This window comes from Polyodon spathula, chromosome 4 (genome assembly GCF_017654505.1).
Source record: "Polyodon spathula isolate WHYD16114869_AA chromosome 4, ASM1765450v1, whole genome shotgun sequence".
Lineage (NCBI taxonomy): Eukaryota > Metazoa > Chordata > Actinopteri > Acipenseriformes > Polyodontidae > Polyodon > Polyodon spathula.
Window position 1 is genome coordinate 21,602,915 of NC_054537.1, and position 23,229 is coordinate 21,626,143.

The 23,229-nt window shown below is 37.3% G+C and overlaps 1 protein-coding gene across 7 annotated transcripts in view; it reads left to right on the forward strand.

Moving 5' to 3' along the window:
- LOC121314309 (ALS2 C-terminal-like protein) overlaps nucleotides 1-23,229 on the forward strand; it is a 36,868-nt gene that overhangs the window by 4,668 nt on the left and 8,971 nt on the right. For 5 of the 7 annotated variants that reach the window (XM_041247420.1, XM_041247424.1, XM_041247425.1 and 2 more), the window contains 19 exons: nucleotides 7,539-7,691; nucleotides 8,145-8,300; nucleotides 9,203-9,302; nucleotides 9,657-9,849; nucleotides 10,475-10,540; nucleotides 10,935-11,097; nucleotides 11,473-11,601; nucleotides 12,370-12,495; nucleotides 13,176-13,246; nucleotides 16,089-16,155; nucleotides 16,639-16,844; nucleotides 17,171-17,236; nucleotides 17,590-17,688; nucleotides 18,683-18,844; nucleotides 19,839-19,950; nucleotides 20,395-20,472; nucleotides 20,937-21,067; nucleotides 21,876-22,103; nucleotides 23,042-23,132. In XM_041247420.1, coding sequence (XP_041103354.1) covers nucleotides 8,166-8,300; nucleotides 9,203-9,302; nucleotides 9,657-9,849; nucleotides 10,475-10,540; nucleotides 10,935-11,097; nucleotides 11,473-11,601; nucleotides 12,370-12,495; nucleotides 13,176-13,246; nucleotides 16,089-16,155; nucleotides 16,639-16,844; nucleotides 17,171-17,236; nucleotides 17,590-17,688; nucleotides 18,683-18,844; nucleotides 19,839-19,950; nucleotides 20,395-20,472; nucleotides 20,937-21,067; nucleotides 21,876-22,103; nucleotides 23,042-23,132 — 2,223 coding nt within the window. In that variant the 5' untranslated portion in view covers nucleotides 7,539-7,691; nucleotides 8,145-8,165. The remainder of the gene's footprint in view (nucleotides 1-7,538; nucleotides 7,692-8,144; nucleotides 8,301-9,202; nucleotides 9,303-9,656; nucleotides 9,850-10,474; nucleotides 10,541-10,934; nucleotides 11,098-11,472; nucleotides 11,602-12,369; nucleotides 12,496-13,175; nucleotides 13,247-16,088; nucleotides 16,156-16,638; nucleotides 16,845-17,170; nucleotides 17,237-17,589; nucleotides 17,689-18,682; nucleotides 18,845-19,838; nucleotides 19,951-20,394; nucleotides 20,473-20,936; nucleotides 21,068-21,875; nucleotides 22,104-23,041; nucleotides 23,133-23,229) is intronic. The other 2 variants (XM_041247421.1, XM_041247419.1) reach the window with 2 other exon arrangements.

Genomic DNA, 23,229 nt, shown 5'->3' on the forward strand with positions numbered 1-23,229 from the left:
AACAGTAACAAAACTACAAAGAAAAGGTGCTGCACTTGACAGCTATATCCTAGTCGCCGCTACCCGGATCACCATCCTACACTGCCAGCTAACAAGCCTGCTCTGTTATAATATCCGGGGTCTGCCCAAGGGTTCCCCGCTCTCACTGTCTCGCTTTGACACACTCAGTTTCAATTTATCCTGACTGGTTCTCGGTCCTCGACCAGCGCTTCCGCATTCTCGGCGCGTTTAAAGGGCAGACCTGAAGAAACAGCAGAGCATTATTTTATAGGGCTAACAATCTCCCAAGACTCGCCTCTCAGCCATTCAGAGAGGGGGAAAGTCCACACACCCACTTTCCCACCTCCCCGTGTCACTGCCATGACTCACAGGCGGTTGTTGGACGACTGCCGCCCTCTTCCTGCAGCCCTGTGAACACGCCAGCAGAGTCAGCACAGATCTCTCCCTGCTACAATGTCATTCTAGTTTCCGTCCTGTTGAAACCTGTTGACAGACTAATCAGATTGAGGCAAATTTGTTCTCAGCTTCTGATTGAACAATAACACTATGTAACACAATTTTTGTTCCTGGGTAGTAAGTGTTATTTCCTAATTGCTTATGCCTCAAAAGTATAGAAAATGGCTATTATTCCCCACAAACTTTGCTTTTGTAACCAGGACAGTGATATTTAGAAATTTACCTATTTCAAATGAGAAAACGGTCTTTTCTTTCACATAAAGTCAGAAAAAAACAACATATGAATCCAAATTAACATGTATTTATACTAAAGTAATACAAAAATGACTGCAAAAGATTTAGAAGTGAGTAGTTTTTCGGGATTTACGATTATACTGTAAATCACTTTCACGAATCAGCCCCCAAATGTAGTCTCCCATCATGTTCTCGTTATACTGTCCTTGGTAGCTGCGTTCAAAGTCCAGTATATCCTGGTGGAAGTGCTCGCCTTGCTCCTCCAAGTACGCTCCCATGTTCTCCTTGGATTTATCAAGATGAGCATCAAGGATATAGACTTTGAGGGACATCCTACAGCCCATTGTGCTGTAGTTCTTCACCAGAGTCTCAACCAGCTCCACATAGTTTTCGGCCTTGTGATTGCCCAGAAAGCCCCGAACCACTGCGACAAAGCTGTTCCAAGCCGCTTTTTCCTTACTAGTGAGCTTCTTGGGGAATTCATTGCCCTCCAGGATCTTCTTTATCTGTGGTCTGACGAAGACACCGGCTTTGACCTTTGCCTCAGACAGCTTAAGGAAGAAGTCTTGAAGGTACTTAAGGGCTGCCGACTCCTTATCTAGAGCTCTGACAAATTGTTTCATAAGGCCCAATTTGATGTGCAGTGGTGGCATCAGCACCTTCCGGGGGTCCACCAGTGGCTCCCACTTGACATTGTTCCTCCCCACAGAGAACTTGGTCTGCTGTGGCCAGTCCCGCCTGTGGTAGTGCGCCTTGGTGTCCCTGCTGTCCCAAAGGCAAAGATAGCAGGGAAACTTGATAAAACCGCCTTGGAGACCCATCAGGAATGCTACCATTGCAGCCTCTTGCTGCCATCTCAGAAAAATGCAGATATGTATCCACTTAGGCAGCTGGAACTAAAGTTAACTGGTGGGCCTAAGGCCCCTGTATTTATACTACTATTTATTTTACTGGAAAGTTCTAGAAAGTTCTAGAAGTTACTCCAAGTTTACTCAGCACTGAATCTATCTGGAATGTTCTGGAAAATAGGTAAATTTCAAAATATCACTGTCCTGGTCACAAAAGCAAAGTTTTTGGGGAATGATAGCCATTTTCCATACTTTTGAGGCATAAGCAATTAGGAAATAACACTTACTACCCAGGAACCAAAAAAAAAAAAAAAATTGTTACACCCTGTAATTTAAGTGGGCTTTACCCCATCACTGCATGTGTCGTGTTTCTGTAAGCTAAAATTAATACAGGTAGTTCTTCCTGCCATTCTTTCCCCTGTGCATAGCTTCAGACAAAGTTCTGTTCTGCCTATCTACCTCTCTATTAGTTTGAGGTCAATATGCAGTAGCTCGTCGATGCAGGAACATTGTCTGTAACGATAACTTCAGGCAAATCATGGGTGGCAAACGTATTGTGTAGGCTACTAATGATGGTCGAAGACAAAGTATTCTTCAGAGTTCCTACTTCCATCCATCCACATTCACCAGCAAATGTTCACTTGACTGAAATGGTACGCATAGATCCACTGCAATTACTTTCCACTGTACATCTGGTATTTCAGAATGTACTGTTGGTTCTTGCTTTTATGGCTGTCCAACCAGTTGACATACATGATGGGTTTTGATAAGTTGCTCAACTTTCTCATCAATATTTTGCCACCAAACCTCCCTTAATTGCTGTTATGTAAAATCTAATCAACTGTAGGTATTGGGTATTGTTTGCAAACTACAGCCTTGTTCACCCTCCGCATATCCACATAAATTCATATTTCCCTATCTTTCTTCGGAACTACTACTAGCAGAGAAACCCATGGAGTTGGCCCTTCAACGTTTTCTCTCCCTCCTAAAGTCGAAAATACATCTTGGAGATGCCTCCAATGTGCAGCAAGAAAGGTTGCTTTTGAGTTGACACAGTGACTCCTGAAGCATTTCTAAGCAGCATAAATTAATTTAGCCATTGTTCCCATCTGCGCCCGAGACTGGTTGAGTCTGATACACAGTCGAACGGAGCTAGCCACGGTAAACTCAGCACTTTCGCCATTTTGACTCTCAATGTCCCAAGCCAGTGAAACAAAAAAAAAAGTTTCTGCCGTAAACAATAATAATACAATTAAATAAGGCTTTTCACCGGTCATATTTACATAAAATCAGAATTTTATAAGAATTAGAAGAAGAAGAAGAAGAAGAAGAAGAGCACAAACACACACACACACACACACACACACACACACACACACATAAAATATAAGGGCGGGACACTCCACCATAGAACCCTAGACTACAATTTCCACAGTTCAGTCAGTTACTTTCACTTACAGCAGTTCCACCAAATAGCTACAGCTCCAAAATATCTGCAGTGAAGCCTTTAACTTTTATTAGTTAATGCAAAATGTGTGGCTAGTTCAAATACCTTACACCATACCTGTATTACAGTAAACAACCAGTTAGAGTTTTACATACAGCTGAATTGGTATTGACTAAAGTGCAGTTATATCATTAATCCTGTAAAATAAATAAATATACCACCCACTCGATATATCGCGGGTGTTGGGGGTCCAGTATAAATCCGCTATATATCAAGGGCTGTGACATAGAGAGAGACCCATACAAAAACAAATAGCCTAACAAATAATGTACAACCACTTCCCAGTTTTATCAGTGGCATCTGGGTCCAGTATTAATGCTCTACGCAACCTGCTTTTTCAAATTTTTCATATAAAAAGCAGCAGACCATTTTATTTCGTACAGCAGAGGGTAATTGCTTCTCATCAACTTCAGTCTCCAATTAATTTCATGAGTCTTCCTCTCCTTTCACAAATGAACAAACCCGCTGCATTGAAAGAATCCATTCCCTACATAGGAGGCTTGTTGCTAGGGAGCAGATGTCATTGCCTTGTGACTTGTGCTAGTTCATTGCTGCCACAAGTGAACACCTCGTAGGATAAAATATAAACCACTTCAGCAAGTAGATATTTAATTTGCTTTGTTATTGTGCAATATGTGTATATGACAACAGTACAATATTAATGTTTTGTTTTTAATTGTTTTATATATTTCTGTTTGCAATGTGCATTGCAAAATAAAACGTACAGTAATTCTAAGAGCCTATGTATACTGCAGCTGAGGCATACACAGTTAGACAGTAAATGGAGAGCCAACTCCAGAACCGCGATATATCCAGATCCGCAGTACAGTGAGGGGCAATATAACGAGGGGTGGGTGTACCTCAGGTCTTAAATTTGATAATCCACAAGGATGGAGTATAGATTGACTTGAGGCCCACTCACTTTGCAACAAGGCACCCCAGTATCTCTCAACCTTGAAAAGGCCTCGCCTTGTCTGATTAGTAGCTCTGTGATTGCTGCATGTTGTCCATTCGGTCCCTGGAAGGCAATAGAAACAGTTTGGTCATCCAGAAACACCAACAAGCTGCTCCATGGTCAACTGGAGATTTTCATAAGCAAAAATAACTGCTGCGTAATTAATTGTAACTGGGTCAGTTAGTTGAACTCTGCTCTCTGGTTGCTAGCAATTTGTGAAACCCAGTACTATGGCGTTTTGAATAGTTAAGGTATTTACGCAGTCTGCGACTACACCTGGAAAACCTCCAGGCTCTCCAGGTACCTTCATCCTGTGTAGGGAAAGTGGTTTTGATTTGTTCTGTAGAACTACTTGTATCTGGGGATTGGTTGCTAACAGAAGACTGTACAACACTGATATCAGGGTCTGCTACGTGATTATGGCTTGACAGTGTATCTGATGTCTCTGAAAATAAGAGCTCAAGTTAACTATGTGATAGGTGTCCTTGACACGACCAATCTCTGGGTCCAGTTTTGTATGTCCTGGCTCTAGCCTTTTGCATAAGTCACTAAGCATCTACCTCTAGTTGCAAACAATAGCAGTTATTTCCACAACTGAAAAGTATTAATAGAAACCCTTACCAGTTTTTCTGCTGTTTATATTTAACTTATTTGGAATGGGATTTTGACACACAGTGGCGCCTCACTACTGAATGTTGTACTGTATTTGTACTTTTTAAAAATGTAGTTTGTTTTTTTTTGGTTTTTTTCATGCATGCAGTTGCTATGGAGCAGTCCAATTGACTGCCAAGTAAGTGGCTGGATCTTTGTTTTCTTTTCTGCTCACCCCTGGCAATTTTACAGCATAAGAGAGAAACAGGAATTGGGCTTGTACTGTTGTGTATGCAACAGAATTTTATTAGATTAATACATACAAGCCTCTGCACACCATGTCGGCTAACGTGTTGTAAGATTTTTTAACTGGTTCAATTAGCTGAGCTCTGCTCTCTGGTTGCTATCTGCAGAAAGGAGAAAGAATGTGCAACATTATCCCAGTAATCATCAATATAAATAAATATATTTTTGTCCACCACATATCTGTCTTACAACTTTTAAGTATGTTTGAGTAGTTTTATGTTTACAGAGCTCTAAAGTCACTACATCTCGCCAATGAAACTTGTAACAATTTCTAAAAATGTTATGTATATCTCACAAAATATAATTCCTTTGTATTGTACAGAAGGATATCTACATCATCAGATAAAAAGCAACGCAAATGGATGGAGATCCAGATGGATCACATTAGTTTATTGTAAAGCTACGTCTTAGTTGGTGCTTATCTTGGCGAGAGCCGAGTTCAAATCAGCATGAAGTTTTAACATCTACTCTCATGTAATGGAAATCACCTAGATTACATTCGAAACAAAAAAAAATGGTATTTTTCTAAGTGGATTTTATTGTATAACAGTTCGTTTTTAAGACAAACAGCCATTGAATTTCCAGACTTAGCTGCAGCACCATGTCGGTGGCAGCCTGAGTTCCTAGTGTACATTTTATTTTGCAAGTTGTAGGTATGGCCATAGTATAGATTACAACATGTTGAGATGTGCTCAGTCAATCCAAATGGATAATTACATCTGCAAGTATAGTCATGGCTGTTGAGTACTGACACTTTTTGCAAAGACTTAAAATGCTTCCCTAGTTAGAAGGTTGACTACCATTTTGACCATATACTTAGAGCATTAGAATTTAATGATAAATAATTTTGTCTATCTGTCCCTATATGTGTCCATTTCAATGTCACACTTTTGCATGTAAAAAATCTTATTAAAGTGTGATGCAACTTGGTATTAATGTTATTTAGTTATTGAGAATTTTAAAGTCTGGAGATATATGGAGGTTGACTGTAAAACCATCTGTGACCCTTATAGTTTTACAAGTACCGTAAACACAGGATGTTCTTCCACACATACTTTAATTCAGTTATTTTAATACACTTTATCAAGCTACTAACACCTTACCTAATGACATATACTGTAGGTCTTAAATACCACTTACTCAATTTTAATTAAACACTTCTTTGCCATTTCTTATTCTATGCTATTCTATACATATTGTTGCTATACGTCATAATTTAGAATTTACAGCTGTGGTTGAGAATGACATACCTGTAATTTTAGTTTTTAAATCAATTCTGTTTAGATAGGTAGGTATCGTGGAAATACTGTTACTGCACTGTCAATACCTGGCTTAGCTCGCCCATCTAGAAGTTGGTTCCTCAAAATAGAAACACATCCAAAAACCAGGTCACATATCAGCTGTCCAGTACTAAAATGGCATCTAACATGTGTAAATGAGATACTAAAAATAGTTGTTAGATCAAACCACATGGTAACAAGACGACAGTACAAGGATTAAACTCCTGTAATAATAGATTTTTAATTCTTTTGATACAGTAAAATTGGCAGATTTATTTTTATTTTTTCCAGAATAGAAAGCTTTAATATGATGCATTTTTAAAACCACTGCTGCATTTTCCCTATATAATTTGTAACTTAACTGTAAAACATGACTCAGGCATTTCCGTAGAGCATCTAGACAGCTCTCTCGATGAATACAGAACGATTTTGGTTGTTTGTCAATGTTAAGTCTGCATGAAAAACACATTCAACTTTACAGAGACTGGTCTCAGCTCCAAAAGATACAATATTTTCAGATCATCAATGAATGCTAAGCCAGAATCTAATCACTTATCTTAGTCCGCCAGGCTGACTTCTGCTTGGGTGGTTATGTAATATGTTGGAATTTCTACATTCTACATGGTGGGAAGCTAATAGTGGGAGGATCTTGTGATCGCCTAAATCTTTTACTGTGTGAAAGAAATCACTTGTTTATATTGTGTAACTTTCTGTCACAATAGTATTTTGAGTAAGATTCAAGTACCCAGGCTCTAAAACCCATTAAAATTACTGGTAGGAAAACTTTTATAATTCTCCCCTCCATTATAAACTAGGATTAAAAGACCATGGGTACAGTATGGTTTGCTATCTGACAGCATGTTATGCATGTTTAAAAGCTCTCATCTTCCAAAAACATTCGATCCATTGGCCAATGCAAAAAAGAGTGAGATTGCCTAGGTGGACACATTGGTAAATGCAGCCACTACCTTGAGGCACAAGCCGATTGCACATGCACCCTGGTAAAGTCACTGAGATCCCATGACTGCTGAATAGTTGCACAACACTTTCACACAGCTCTCACAGCACATACATTTTCATACATTGCAGTTTCACTAATTTTGCTTACATTCTCTCACACTCCTCCATGAAACCAGACACATGAAGATCATCCATGGTCGAAACAGACCCACTTCCTATCAGCCGCTGGAAACCCCAAGACTCGCAGGCACCATTACAACCAAGGGGCTGGTATACAGCTCATAAAATTTGTCCCCTTGTACAATCGTCTCAAAGTCCTTTTGGGTACCCTAAACCTTCAAACTTCCCAAGAAACGAGTACTTTCCATATGTTGTGTATTTTTTCGCTTATTCATTCATAGGTCCTTCTTTTCATCTCCCATCTGCTCTTGGCCGATTCCAAAACCTTCTCTGCAATTCCTGGATCGCCACAACAGTTCCTAAGTCAACCAAACTCCTTCCTTTGGCTTCCCATGTTTCTCTGACTGGTGTACCGAAGTACCAGTTTATATAGGGTAGGTAAGGCTGTTAATAGCAGGATAAATTTCAGTCGTGGATGGTCTGTCAATTAGTGGCCAATTTATCTATGTAAGTCCCTGTGCTGTAATACAAACAAAACAAAAACCGCCATTCCAACAGTGTGCTGCTTCTCCCTCATAAACCAAAAGGAGTAAAAACAATAAAAACAAAATCAATCAAACATCACTCAAACAAGTGAAATAGAACAATAAGTGCAATAAACAGTTAGTGACAATACTTACTACAAAAAAATGTTTCCCCATAACTACATTTGGTCACTTGTGACACTAAAACAGGGAAACCTTGTATAAATACACTTAAAAACTGATCACAATAGTGATAGCCTATCAGCATATCCTATCGGGACGGATATCAAGTTGTTGTGTTTACCTAAAATGTCTGAAGTCTGTTTTTTTTTTGTTTGTTTGTTTTTTTTTGTTTTTTTTAAGATTCCTTCCTCCTAAGATCAGATGAAAATTGCTGGCAATCTCAGCTTCCTGCTGCCAGTCCTCATGTCGCATCCTGGCAATTCCAGCCAGCGCTCCACAAGTTTCTCCCCTCTGTTCTCTTCCTCTTCACCTGCCCCAGCGGGATCCCAGTTCAAAGTACCATTCACATTATATAACTCTTAGCTGCATGGATAGCATTTTAAATCATTATGCAAACAAGATGCATCCCACTGACAGATGTATATGTTGCTAATGCCTTAAAAAGTAATTTAAGTAATTCTGTATTCCATTGTTTTATATGATTATTGGCCTGGATTTTGCACTGCCAATTCAGGTTATGTTTAACGTGCACGTTCATTCGACTTTAATATACTGGTCTAATGGAAATGTAATATGAAAATATAAGTATAATATAAAACAAGCCATGTCTTAACATTGTAGTACAGTGGAATAAGGGCACACGTTGTCCAAAATTATCAAATAAGACCATAAGAAAATGGACAGTAATGAAATGTTTCTGCAACACCTTATATTATTTGCAATAGTATTCAGTATTACTCATATTGGTAGAATGTGTTTGTATGCAGAGCTTAAGTACATGTTAATATAGTGTTTTGATAATGAATCGTTATCTTAGTGAGGCATGATGTTAAGTAAAAAAAAAATGTAGTAGAAATACTTTTTTAAAAAAATTGGAATATATTTTATTTTGAATAGGTATTTCAAAATTGGTGCAAGTCATCTCCTTTCAGAGAAGAAGCTTGATGAAATGAAAAAACTCTTCTTTTTCTCATATTTGAGGTTAACCCTGAACCATTTTGAATAAATGCAGTACCATGTAACACATGACAATGATTTAACCTCTACCCAGTTTGAAACACCCAATTTTAATATAACCTCACCACTTACTCATCAGAAAGACTAAAGAACCACAATAAGGTAAACTACCCTCTGAGTTTGACAACTAGTAGCGAACATACAAGTCTACATTTTCATGAAATTACATGTAGTTCGCTATTATGAGAATAGCTTCAAATATCTGGACTTTGTTGTTAAAGGAAAAATCTGCTGCCAGATCCCTGGTGGAGACTGACAAGGCATTCCTGGACTACTTGGCTGATATAAACACAAGTGTCCTCCAGCATCTCCTGCATCATAGTAAGCACATATATACCAAATACTTGTATGATCTATCCCCTAGTACTCTTGCTGGGGACTAGTCAAAGTTTAATTTATATATATATCTATATATATATATAATATATATATCTTATATATATATATATATATATATATATATATATTAAAAGTCGTGTTGCAGCTGCACTTTAACTGTAGTATTAAACTGTTTATTTTATGATAATTGCAGAACTGAAGCACATTTAAAAAGCAGTACACTGTAGCTTTAGTTCAAGATCTTGCTAAACCTAGCCTGATCTAAATTATCCAAACTTTCATTCAGTCCTTTGCATGCACTGGGATAAAGTGATTTCTTCTTTTTTTCTTTTAAAGATACAGTTGATCAGAAATGGCACAGCCAGAAGACGCAGCTCCTGAAGTTGAATGAGAAATTCCACGCGCTTTGGGACCAGACGGGAGAGACGTGTAAAACATTAAAGCAGTTTATACAACAAGACAAGCCTGTCAGTCTCCAGGACATTTACATCATCAGCAACAAAACAAGAGTCCTGGAAGTCTACATACAGTAAGTATGGAAAATGCTCGAGGTCTTGTAATCCCAAACTACACCCCACACACACACATACACACACACACACACACACACACACACACACACACACACACACACACACACACACACACACACACAAAATGTAGATGGGTTACCACCACATTTTCACATGTCTGTGGGTATACATATAATAATGAATTATAGAAAATGAGACTGCTGCTCTGTGACAGCTGTTAGCAGCAAAAGCTGCTAAAGGCCAATACGATTTAAACAGACATTCAGGAGTTAAAAGATGTTTTCCGATTTATTCTAAAATCTCCTGTATCCTTTCGTCACACATCAGTATGTACGATAGCTTTATTTTCTGTTCTGGAATATCATCAGGATGTCTCTGTTTACCACGAAATGTTGGATGATGACCCTACACTCTTAATTTTATTATATGTTTGAAAAGTAATTGCTGTGTAGTTTAACGAGTAAGTGGCTTCAAAGTTAATATTTATATCACCTAATTTATATCACATAAAGCTTGTAATAATTGGCTCTTATTGCAGTTGTGTTAAAAAATGGAAAATTGCTTACATTGTGTGTTATTGTGTCAAAAGTAACAGGTTGTTATCCTTTTCTTACTTTTTAGATACTTCTCGTCTTTTACAAACTTTGTGGTGGTCGGAGGGTTTGACTATCTCGCCAAAAACACATGGTATGGAGTTAAATTAATTATAATTTAAGATCTTCCTTTTTCATTGAACTTGCAGTCTCTAACAGGAGTAACTGGGTAATTATAAGCAATCCTTATGTAATTTTAAAGTGAAAAACAAATTGTATTATGTATGAATATTATATTTACTGTTGTCATTTCTATTTTGTTTTTTGAACCTTTGTGAGGATGTATATTACCATTCCTCGTAATGTAAGAAACTACTGTTGAAATACTGGCATGAATCAAAACATGTTATGATGATAATAACCCTGTGAAGGACTACCATTGTGTATTGGTTCATACCATTGTGAAACCATTAATATATCCACATATGAAACTGTTACAACAGTAAGTTATGATTTCTCAAATCAGTCTTATTGTTTTAAATCTGCAGCAGTTATTTTAAGAAGAATAAAGTGAACCTAAATACATTTCTCACCAATTCACAAAAAGCAGAAAACTCAGTCAGTTTGTACAGGATCCTCCATGAGCGAATCAGAGAGCAGGTGAACCAATACACCCTCATCCTCACACGATTGCACGAGACAACGTATAAGGTACTGTTCTGTTTGGTTACATTGTTTTTTGCAGAAGCTGTTTTTGTGCTAAACTATTGACATGGAAATAAAGCAACAACAAAGTGAAACTCAAAGAAGGAGCAAGCCCCAAAAAATCTGCAGGGTGGATAATACCAGTTGTTAGCATTTTGATATTTGATAAGTGTAAAGTGTGTCTATACAAGCCACAAACTTATTAGGATGGATGTGTAAATTAGCAGAAACAACTGGAGCTAGAGGTGCGGATTGTGATTACTTACTAACACCTACCTTGGAGGTCTGGGGAGGGTAAGAATATGTTGTGGTTTAACAGTCAGTTAACAAACTGAAATACATTTGATAAAACTGTATTAAAGAAGCTTTGTCTGGTTTCAGAATGCAGGCAGTGAAGGCATCAGCGATGCTCTCAAGGGATTTGTTGACCTACAGAAGTATATCAGCCAGGTTCTGGATGAGGCCTCCGTCACTAAGGCCCTGTGGAAATCACTGGAACGCAAAGTAACGGTATGCCTGTCTAAAATCTGTACTCAACGTTCAACAACATCCTTGTTATTTCCCTGTTCTGTGGTGACATATAATCAAACCTTCCAGAGACACATTCTAAATGGAATTCAATTAAAAAGGGCCCCTAGAAATATAACACTTTTGCTACTGCAATAGTGTATTTGGAGTTATGATTAAATGCCAGAAAACAGAGAAAAAATGCAGGGTCAAATTAAAACCACAAAAAAAAAACACAAATTGCTCTAGTCTGTTTCTAACTGAAAACGCAGTAAAGTAGGAAAGTGATTAACTTATTAAATGTTCACATTACCCTGCATTTGCATCAATATTTGTGTACAGACACCTGGATTCCGGACTTAGGCAAGAGCGGTGGTTCCCGAACTGCAGACTGGAGACCCCTGGGGGTCTGCAAGATGCACATACAAAAATGTTCTCCCAAATGACGCTAAAAAAGAAATGTTCCCTTTGGCTGCGTGGGGCAAGCTATTACTGCACTTTGTATATATATATATAAACAAATGCAGGATTTCTGCCAATGTGTGGCTTTATGGTAGAAGTTCTTGACAGGAGGAGATTCTCAGTTAGGATGCTTAATGTCACAGGGAGCCTGTGGCTAAGAAAGTCTGCGAACTCCTGGGCTGCAGGCTATATAAATAGTTTTTCACCCTGCATGTATACTAGCAAAATGAAATGTTTTGCTATCTGTGGTACTCATCCTGACATTGTAATGAAATGAATACCAATCAGTCTATGTTCTTTTCATCTCAGGATATTTTGCGCACCCCTGAGCGCAGGATAAGAGAAGAAAGCAGAAACATTCCCATCTCAGTCTCTCCAGGAAGATCCAGTCATGACAGAATATTGCTCTTCGATGATGTTTTGGTATTGCATCGGGTCAGTTCCAGCACATTTGTATCAAATTTATCAAGTTTTGATCAGTTCTCTTATGGCTCATTCTGAACTGCAGTTGCTTTCCGCAACTCCAGTCTCCTCTTGTATCCTCTATTTCCTGTACAATCAATAGAAGCATCTTCCCATGCAGAAGTTTACAACAGGATACCACAGTAAAAGCACCGTCAGTAAGGCATTGTTGTGACTGCAGTTAAATAACTGAAAAACAAAGTTTTACTTTCTTCAAAGACAATGCTATATTTAAAAAGTTACTGCTAATTCTTGGTACGTCGTCACTTTACATGTTATAGTTCAGACTCCCTCCCGTGATCTAGCTGCAATCAGACAATATGACATCCAGCAAAGGTAACATAATTCAACAGTTTAACTTTGTGTTGTAATTGAAATAATTGCATATCCTGAAAAAAAAAAAAAATCAAATAAGTAGAGAACCAAAAGATTCTCAACACAATTGTAGAGTGCATTTTGGGATTTTGTTGGTGAAGAGGATTGCTGCTGTGTTCATTTTATTTAATGTATTAAGTTTTGAAACTAAGTTTAAAACCTCAATTAGAAAAGAAAAAAAAAAAACGTTGCCACATGTATATACTAGGTTCTAAATGACATAGGTATTTTTTGTAAAGTAAAATTATTATACTGTACCTGTGTTCTTATTCTTCCAGGGATCTGATGTTCACTGTTATGATCTCACTACTCTTTGGATTGAGTTTACAACAGAAGAGAACTCCAACAGGTAAACTGCTGCTCTTTTATTAGAAGCCTAGGTTGAGATTCAGGGGAGGGCTTATCGGTGCTCTCCATAAACCTCAAATAAACTCACCTGGCTGTTACTGACGCAATCCCAGTTGCAGATTTATCCTTCACCTCCCCAGCGTCCACATTCTATATGATGTGGAGAAAGCGCGTGGCTTCGTCATTGTCCACACTGCTGACCTGTACTCTTTTAAATCAGTTCCTCTTTCAGAAAGCAGTGACATTTTCTTTACATTGTATAAATAATGGGTGGTAGTTCAGTTCAGTTTTATTTAAGCACAGTATGCCGCATATACACACATCTAATGACGTGAGTTATAGAGCAATTCCACATTACAGAGCGTGGAATCTTGCTCACTTACACCAGGGCCGTGCATACCTCTAACAATGACAGAACAACAAAACAAACAAAAAAACCAAACAATCATAATTATTTTATATTTGTACTCCTTTTACAGGTCTATCTGTAACCATAACAAAGGAACAGATCACTCGGCCACAATCAGTCATACCCCCTTTGGTAGCGAGTGCAATCACGTCTCCTCCAATCCATGACTAACACATCGCCTACCGCAGTAAAGCGCTAACTTCTAGTATTGTGGCTTCGCCCCCTTGTGGCCGACTTCCTTCTGACCCTGGAATGAAAAGTAAAACCATCCAGTCTGGGGCATACTGTTCCTGTTATACCGTGTCCTCACAGGTCAGGAGGGAGATTGTTGACTCAGTTTCATTCACTGTCTGTCACAACGGCACATAAATTTAACACCCGTTTCCTTTGTTCTTATTTATTCCAGCACTTTTACTCAGTTTCTTAGCTCACTATATTGTTGTTATTATGTTCCCCAAGTATATTCTCTGTTACTATTTTATATTCTTTAGTTTAATAGAGAATACTCAATTTATTTCAAAGAGCTGATCCGCAGGGCGATGACTTTGGGGCGTCTTTAGTCAATGAGAAATCCTTTTCGCATTGAGACACTCGGTCCATAATTAATTCATCGATTTTTACCTTTTCCTTTCATCAGTGGTGATCCAGGTTAAGATAGGTCCTTTATAATTCATTTTAATTATATTTAGGTTTTCTTCCACATTTATTGAATTATTTGATGTTCTGAAGCTGGTACTACAGTTCTTGTCTTCTGCTCCACTTTCGTCTTTCTGACCAGCAATCTCACTAAAACAAAAGACCGCTCTTTTTTTGCTGTGACCTTGAGGGTGTTTATCAACTTACACAGGTCAGTATCTTGTTGCTTCAAAAACAATCTGGGAACTATAGGGAGTTGAACAGAGGGCAGACCGCTATATAAAATCTTTATTTTATATAGTGCTTTTCATGAGGTACATCTCAAAGCGCTTTACAATTAAAATCACAACAGACACATAGAACAGTTAGTATTAAAAAGTAGTAATGTAAATAAAATGTTACCATTTAAGTAGATGCAAATTCCAGTTAAAAAATGTATGTTCTCAGTCGTGCTTTAAAAATAACAACACTTCCTGAGTCCTTAATTTCAAGGGGAAGAGCATTCCAGAGCATGTAACTGCAAAAGTCCTGATCACCCCTTGAGCGGAGCCCAGTTTTACGGACACTTAACAGTCCAGAGGCTGCGGATCGTAAGTTACAGACAGGAATATAACAAGGTCTGAAATGTAACATGGAGCCAGAAAATTCAAGGCTTTATAGGTCAACAAGAAGATGTTAAAACCATCCCTCCTCTTAACAGACAGCCAATGCAATAATAATAATAATAATAATAATAATAAATAATAATAATAATAATAATGCCAGAACAGTTATGTTCACAGGTGTTACTTCTTGTTAAAACTCTAGCTGCAGAATTATGTACATACTGTAGCCTACTGAGAGCATTGTTTGATGCACCTGCAAGCAAGGCATTGCAGTGATCAAGTCGAGAAGTGACAAAGGCATGTACTAGCTTCTCCGTATCAGGTAGGTCATAGTCGAGCAATGTTACAGTGATGAAAAAATTAACACATTGGTGACATTCCGCATGTGAGACAAAGGTTAAATAAGGGTAAAAAAATGACACCAAGAATCCTAATTTCAGAGCTGAACTGATTTCAATCCCCATCAATAATATTAAAGCTATCGAGTTTGCGCAATTGATGTGAAGAGCCAAGAAGCATTACCTCTGTCTTTTCACAATTCAACTGCAAAACGTTCTGTTGCATCCATAATTTAATTTCAACCAAACAGTGTGAAAGTACAGAAACAGCCACTTTAGTGCCAGGTTTAATCTGTAAATAAAACATCCAGTGGAAGCTCACGAGTGGCAGCATATAGTTGCTGCATAAGAGAGGCCACAGCATAGAACCCTGTGGAACACTTGTGGATATGAGACTAGAGGCAGAAGAATAACCACCCACTGAGAAAGATTGCTTTCTGTCATACACGTAAGATCTGAACAAAGAGCAGTGCCCCACATAGGTCTCCAAATGATTAAGAAGAATGACATGATTAACACTAAGAGCCAAGAGAACCAGGATGGATAAAGCACCAGAATCAGCATCCATAAACAGATAATTGACAACTTTAACAAGGGCTGTTTCTGTGCTATGTAATGGTCTAAAGCATGACTGAAAAGGTTCATAGAGTTCACATTTCAATAAATGACTTTGCCACAGCACATTCCAAAATTTTGGACAAAAATGACAAGTTAGAAATAGGCCTGTAGTCTTATCTATGTTACCATGGAGTACTCATATGGTCCTATCTAATTCAAAAGTACCCATTGCCAGACACATATAACATCGCACATCTGCATTCAGAAATGTTCTGGTATTGCTACATTGTTCTGCAGAAGGATCCTGAAGGTGACCTCTCCAGAAGAATCGTTCACACTAAGCGCTAAGGAGCCCCAGCATGAGGTCTGTATGTTTGTACTCTGATACTTTCAATGCGGCATATGTCTGTATTTGCTAAGAGCACATTTTATTTGGCCAGTTGGGCATTTGTCAGTTGGTTAAAAAACTCAGGAGTTTGTCGGCGGGGTTATGGCATTCAAATACCTCACAGTGTATAAACTTGAAAACCCCCCAAAAAATTAATATGCAAATGTTTTTACTGCACTTGCTCTTTAATGCCTTCATTAAGCATGTATACAATGTTCATTTATTTTTTACCATGGGAGGTTACGATGGTGGTAGTAGATTGTTGTCCAGACGCCCTCTTAATTGTAACATTGCAGAGTGAGAGAAATTCTAAAAAGAAACTTTTAAATATTAGTCAAATATTAAACATATGTTTTAATTAGAAGGTTGGTTTAAACCCAAGTAAAATAAAGCACAACAAAGATCTAGCTAAGTTGTCAGAAATCAGGAGTCGATTTTAATTTCTGTTTTTGTGTTCAGGCTGTGTGGCAGTGGAAGTTGAATCAAGCCATTCGCCAGTGCTTGGCTGGGAAGAGGGACTTTCCCTTGTGGGGTAAAGGAGTCGATGGGCACAGTCCCAGCAGCACCCCCACCTCTCGCTTTTCTGCATACACATTTAAAAACGAAGGAAGGTTAAGAAATGCGGTTTATGAAGGCCACTGGAATAAGGGGGTGCCACATGGCAAGTGAGTATTCTTCAGAGTTCCAAACTGTTTGATGTGAGGAACTACTGGATAGATACATCAGCATCCTTAACACAATATAGAACCCGGTTCTCCAGGATCAAACATCAGCACACTGTCTGCTCTACCTAGAGTCAAGCTCCATTTACAAAACAGACATACATACATTATTCAATACAAAGTGTAGTGCAGCTTAGTCATAGGAATTCATATCTATATACAGTTTACTTGGCCATGTGTGACAATTGGAATGAAAGGTTGGTCGCTATTTCATGTTTTATTAATCCTTGAAAAGTAAATTATTATGAAAATCTACTTTTTGATCACAGAGGTACATTAAGATGGGATGATGAACGGAACTACACTGGGGACTTCCGAGATGGTAAAGAGCATGGGTAAGAAGGCAAAGGTTTTTTAAAAATCTATATATTCAATATTGGATAATGTTAATGTGCCATCTCATTTCCAATGGCACAATCTGATTTCTTCATCTGGGCATTGACACATTGGCTGATTTAATCAATTTATATTCCTCCTGGTTATGCCATAGCTGGACTTTCTGAGTGTATTTTACAGCACTGGGATTACCCCTAAAAATAAGTGATTGATGCAATCCCTGATTATATAAAATGCTCAAGAATCCAGCTGAGGCTTATACCAACAGGGTATAGGGTACTTAGGATCAACTCCTAAGTCTTCTATGCAAGATACTGTAAAAAAAAAAATCAGTTCTGTATTTCTTGTTCAGGTTTGGAGTCTGTGTCATTCCTCAGAAAGAGACAGAAGGGTATGACTGCTACAAATGTCACTGGAAAGATGGAAGAATGCACGGATATGGAATCTGTGAGTAAGTATAGAATATTCTTTATATGGTTTTTAAAAGAATATTGGAAAATGCATTTTTGATTTCCTTTAACCCGATTGGTCAATATAAGGGCCTTAATCTCTGGTAAAGGACCTTGAATGTTATGTTTCAAACTATATATGATCACTGTTCCAAATCAATGTACTGGAAAATACACAGATACAGTATTCATGTATTTTACCTTTATTCTGTTTGATGAAAGAAAAATTCTGTTCCAGTACATAACACACCCTTGGAAAGTCTGGCTAAATTTAATATAGCAAATAAAGATTTATTTTTTTTTTAATGTGTGAATAGTTTTTTCTGCAGCAACCACATTAGTAGCTAATCTGGTTTGAATGACAAGTTGAAGAAATGAAAACAACTGAATGCAGTCTGATTAACTTCAACAACTTTACTGAAGCATATCACAGTACAACAGGATGGTGATTACTGAAGCCTGAAAGTTACCAAAGCACACATAGCATTCTGAGCAAACTGCATTACTCATGGATATGTAATTTTTTAACGTATCCTTTGGCTCAGGACATTTAACGACATGAGATGAGCCTTACCAGACGGTAAAGCCCTCTTCTTCGGGTTCCATTGCTTAATTTAATAGAACATTGTATCTTTCCAGGTAGCAACAAGGCAAATGAATAACATACTGACTACTGCTACTGTATCTCTCATTAAAAAGTCAGTCAGGGGCTCTCCTGGTAAAGGCACAACTGTGTAGTGTGCAGGGAGAGTCATATAGTCAGGTTTGCATTCAGGCTGTGTGATGTCACAAGTCTTTGATATGTATTACATAGTGTCCGTTGGCTCTGGTGTTTCCATGGGTTAGGTAGTCAAAATCATTAGGGACTAAGTCAATGGCCTGGCTTTTGTCAACAGCACCGACAAAATAGATACAAAATATATGTGTAGGATGCATTTTAACCATAGTTATAGATGTTTGCATTATTCAATAACTATGTACTTATTGCTTCTTTAGGTACAACAATAACACAGTGTACAGAGGTTATTTCAAAGACAATGTGCGCCATGGCTTTGGGATTTTGGAAGGCTCCAGAACTGACAGCAATCCATTAAGATATATTGGCCAATGGGAAAATGACAAGAAAACTGGATATGGAGTCTGGGAAAGCATTAACAGGTACTCAACTTCAAATACAATAGCATCACATTTCATTGCCCTTCATTCAATGAAGTGTCATGCTTCACAGTCAGTGATATAATTAGTTAGTATATATATATATATATATATATATATATATATCATAATATATATATATATATATATATACAGCACGCAGCTCTATGTTGTACACAGTTAGAACTCAACACCAAATCTTTAGACTTATATAAACAACAGCTATTCTACATGTGCATACGTGCCAGCAGTCCCTATATGGTCAGGACAGTTCCGATTTCCTAGCAACTATCCCGTGTCCCGATGCATAGGAAGAAAGTCATGATGTATATCCCTGGAGATTCCTCACAGCTCTAGGGCATTTGCTCTCACGTCTTTTTTTTTTTTTTTTTTTTTGTGGCTGCTGACCCTCGTGCACCTCATGGCAGGATTGTGTTCAATATCCTGTCATATTGGAGAAGCATAGCTTAGTCACTGCTGCTGCAATATGATTTGATGTGTATGATTATGAGTAAAATATAGGAGCCAATGGAACACGAATTGAATTTAGTTACTCCCATAATTTGAGTACAGAATTTGTAGTGATTGAAGGTTCTGAGATATTATATGCATTAAATAAAGTCAGCCTGTCAGCTCCAGCAAATGTAAATGGCATCTATCAATGCAACATAAAAAGAAAGTGCTTATTTAACACAGTAGAGTTAGTGAAATCCACATGTTCTGCTCTTCGTGCAGCTGACAAGTCTGCTGATCACTACTAACTTATATAAAGATAAGAAGGCTTCATTATGTATATTTTTACTATTGTGATGGTCATGTGGTGTTTAGTTGAGGGTGTAAATGTTTGTTATGCATATAACCCGCTGAACAGTTTCCAACTGTTGGCAAGTATATATGTGTCCTATTTTGATGTCAATATTACCATGTTTTGGTGTAGTTGTAGGATAGAACGTACAGTAAGGTTCATTCTGTGACAGTGTCTGATGTTTTGGTCCAGTGGGGAGAGCTATCGTGGAATGTGGCTGGAAGACCAAAGACATGGACATGGAATTGTGGTCACTCAGTCCGGCTTGTGCTACGAGGGAATCTTCATCTCTGACAAACTGACAGTAAGTAACATTTTACTATGATTGTTCTAAAATGTTTTGGCTAAAGCTCTATAGTCTATATTTAATTTCTTGCCTGTTTAATATCCTATTGTGTGTTTTCTCTATCTTTTTCTGATGCTGTTTCTGCATAGATCAATAGATCATTATTGATTAGACTGTTGAATATGTATATTCGTTAGGAAGCCTTGTTGGTGATACAGTAATCAGGTAAGAAATTTAATCTTAGGAAAGTGAAGATGGTATTAAGTGCCACTTTTAACTTTTTTTTCAACTATTTTTTGACTAAATCCTTTGTTATTCATCCTACCATCTGCATATAAATCGGAATGTTTTTATTTTAGGTGTTGTCCACATGTGTCTAGTTATACAATAACTATATTATATATATATATATATATATATATATATATATATATATATATATTCCCCCCCCCCCCCCCCCAGGGCAAAGGGATTTTGCTTTCTGAAGACAATTCTCTTTATGAAGGGGAGTTTACCGAAGACTTGATGCTCAAAGGAAAGGTATATTATTATGAATTAGTCATTTAGCAGACGCTTTTATCCAAAGTGACTTACAGAGTAGGGTGTGAACTATGCATCAATGAATGTTGCAGTCACTTACAGTAGGACCTCAGTTTTACTTACAGTAGGACCTCGGTTTTCAGTCTCATCTGAAGGATATAATGATTTATATATACATCTAAATACCAGCAGCATTTAGATCAGTAAGTGCATCTGTAAGCTTTCTAACCCCTTAACTTTGAAAGCTTATCTAGTACCCCCCCCCCGCCCCCTCCCATTACAGTCTCATGATCATGAAGTGCAGGGTGATTCATTCGATCAGGAGCTGGTTTGAATCCTGGTCCTGGAGACCTTGACAAGACAAAGAGAACAGCATTATAACAAAAAACTAAAAGTATTTAAAAAAACTGGTAAACTGTAAACTATAAAAATTACAGTCATTCATTTTATTCATGTATTTTTAGGGGAAGTTGACATTTCCAAATGGTTTCACACTTGAGGGGGTTTTCAGCAGCAAATTTGGAAATGGCTTACAGGCAACTGGCATTTTGAAAACACCTGGCAATGAAGAGAAAGCAGAATCAGCTGCTCAACTGTAAGTAAACAAGTCCTGTTTGCCCATTTCTTTGGTAATGGAAACCTTGCCAAAGAAATAGATTTCAAAGAGTGCATAGCTTCACATTGATCCTTTTTTTATGTTTTTTATTTTTTTATGAAGGTTTATTTAGTGGTTCTGATTAGCTCGCATTTCCATATAGTGATATCAGGAGGCCATGTTGGTAAAGGCCTCCTAAATTGGATAATTTATTGCTAAATTGGTCATAATGGATAAATGAGGACATGTAATAAAAAAGACCACAATTGAGTTGTTCGATGATGGGGGTACGGAGAGGGCATGTGTGAGGAGAGCACACAAGGACAAAAACGCGAGAGTTAAAAGAAGCCAGGTTTTGGTTGGGGGAAAACAGGCTTAGCCTGTCCTCGTTTAGTCAGGGACGATATTCTGTTTAAGTGAGGACTCTGGGAAGAGTTAAGTTTTGTTTGGTTTGTTTTCAGTGTGTAAACAAATAAACCAATGCAACTGCTTTCATTAATCCTGGATTTATTATTTATTGGAGATAAGATTGTGGGTGAGAGCAATCACCTTGATAATCCCAAGGAATAAGGAATGGATTTATCACAGTATGTATGTTGCTATTTTTGCATAATACAAATTGAAATGAATATCATGATGGACATTTTTTTTTTAAATACATACATAAAAATTAAAAAATACAAACATAAAAAATATTTCTGAACCTGTTTATATTTTGCCTTATCTAAATATAGGGTACCATGCTTAGCACTGACTAACAGTGAACTATCTAAAAAAAACTAACAGAACAAATGAATGTTTATTTTAGACAGATGGGATTGCATGGGCTGCCTGTCGAGAAGAGATGGACAGGCATCTTTGAACCATTTGTGGAGTACCTTCAAGCCGGCTTTACCGAAGAATCAGATGAGTCCTTCCTCGGTTTCCACATAGAGACTGGCAGGACTATGAGAAAGACTTCCAACAACAATAATGGTGCAGGGATAATAGCAGAAACCCATACTGAAGAAAGTACGGAATATCTGTTCTGTAACAGGTACAGTGAGGCTTAATGTGGACTCACTGTCTGGATTATTGGATTGTCATTTAGAACAGTGTTTTGGATCATTTTATTTATTTTATGTTCTTAATAAAGATTCTTGTTCTTGGCAGAATGCAGCAAAATTCATACTAATAAGCACTTGGGTCCATTTTATGTATCAGTGTTTGCAAAGTTACAAAACATTTCACATTTGGGAAGGTTGGGAAAGTTTTATTTTATTTTGTGTGATGGGCTGGTACTGTAGGTAGCATGCTCAGAATTATGGTGTATAAAAAAATAAAATAAAAAGTGCAATGAGGAAACCTTCTTTTTTTTCACAAATGCAAACTGTTAAGTTTCGGTATAGCAAGTTGGGCATTCAGTTTCCCAAAGCCTATTGGAACTTTTCTTTAGATAGAAAACAGGGATGCACATTTTGCAGAAGATAATTTCCCAGCATATTTCAGCAACCATTAAAAGATAAATCACATAATTTTTTCAGCATTATTTCCAATTTCAGAAGCAAAACAAAATACAGGTAATGATTTAAAATTATTACATTGACTTACTTTTTATTTATTATATGCTTTGCATTATGAACTCATTTTATGCTGGTACCTAATTACAGTTAATAAAACCACACAAACAGAAACCCCATATAAACATTATTAAACACGAGCATGCATACTGTAAGCATAGTATATTTATTTTCAATGTATATGTCTTCAACTGTTTTTACTCTTTAAAATGATCCCACATATGGACAAATGCAAAGGCCATCTGTTTAAAATATACTGGTAATTAAGACAGGCACAATAAACTCAGGTCAGGTCTATTACACGTGTGGATTAACAGATGGTAGTTTGTACATGGATAGTATGTATGGATACATGCATTTAAGTTTATTTCATATATATATTATTTTATTTTATTTTATTTCCCCAATATAATAGGAAATCTGAGGAATTCTCTGCAAATAATGACTTCATAGAAAACCTAAAAAAGAAGTCTGATTATGTACTGCTACAACAGTATTTGGAAAAGGTACACATGAATTTGGACAAAAAGTGATATTCTAAACTTTTGAATCTGTATATAGATGATTAATGTATGTATTAAAAACTAAAAACGCAAATTATTT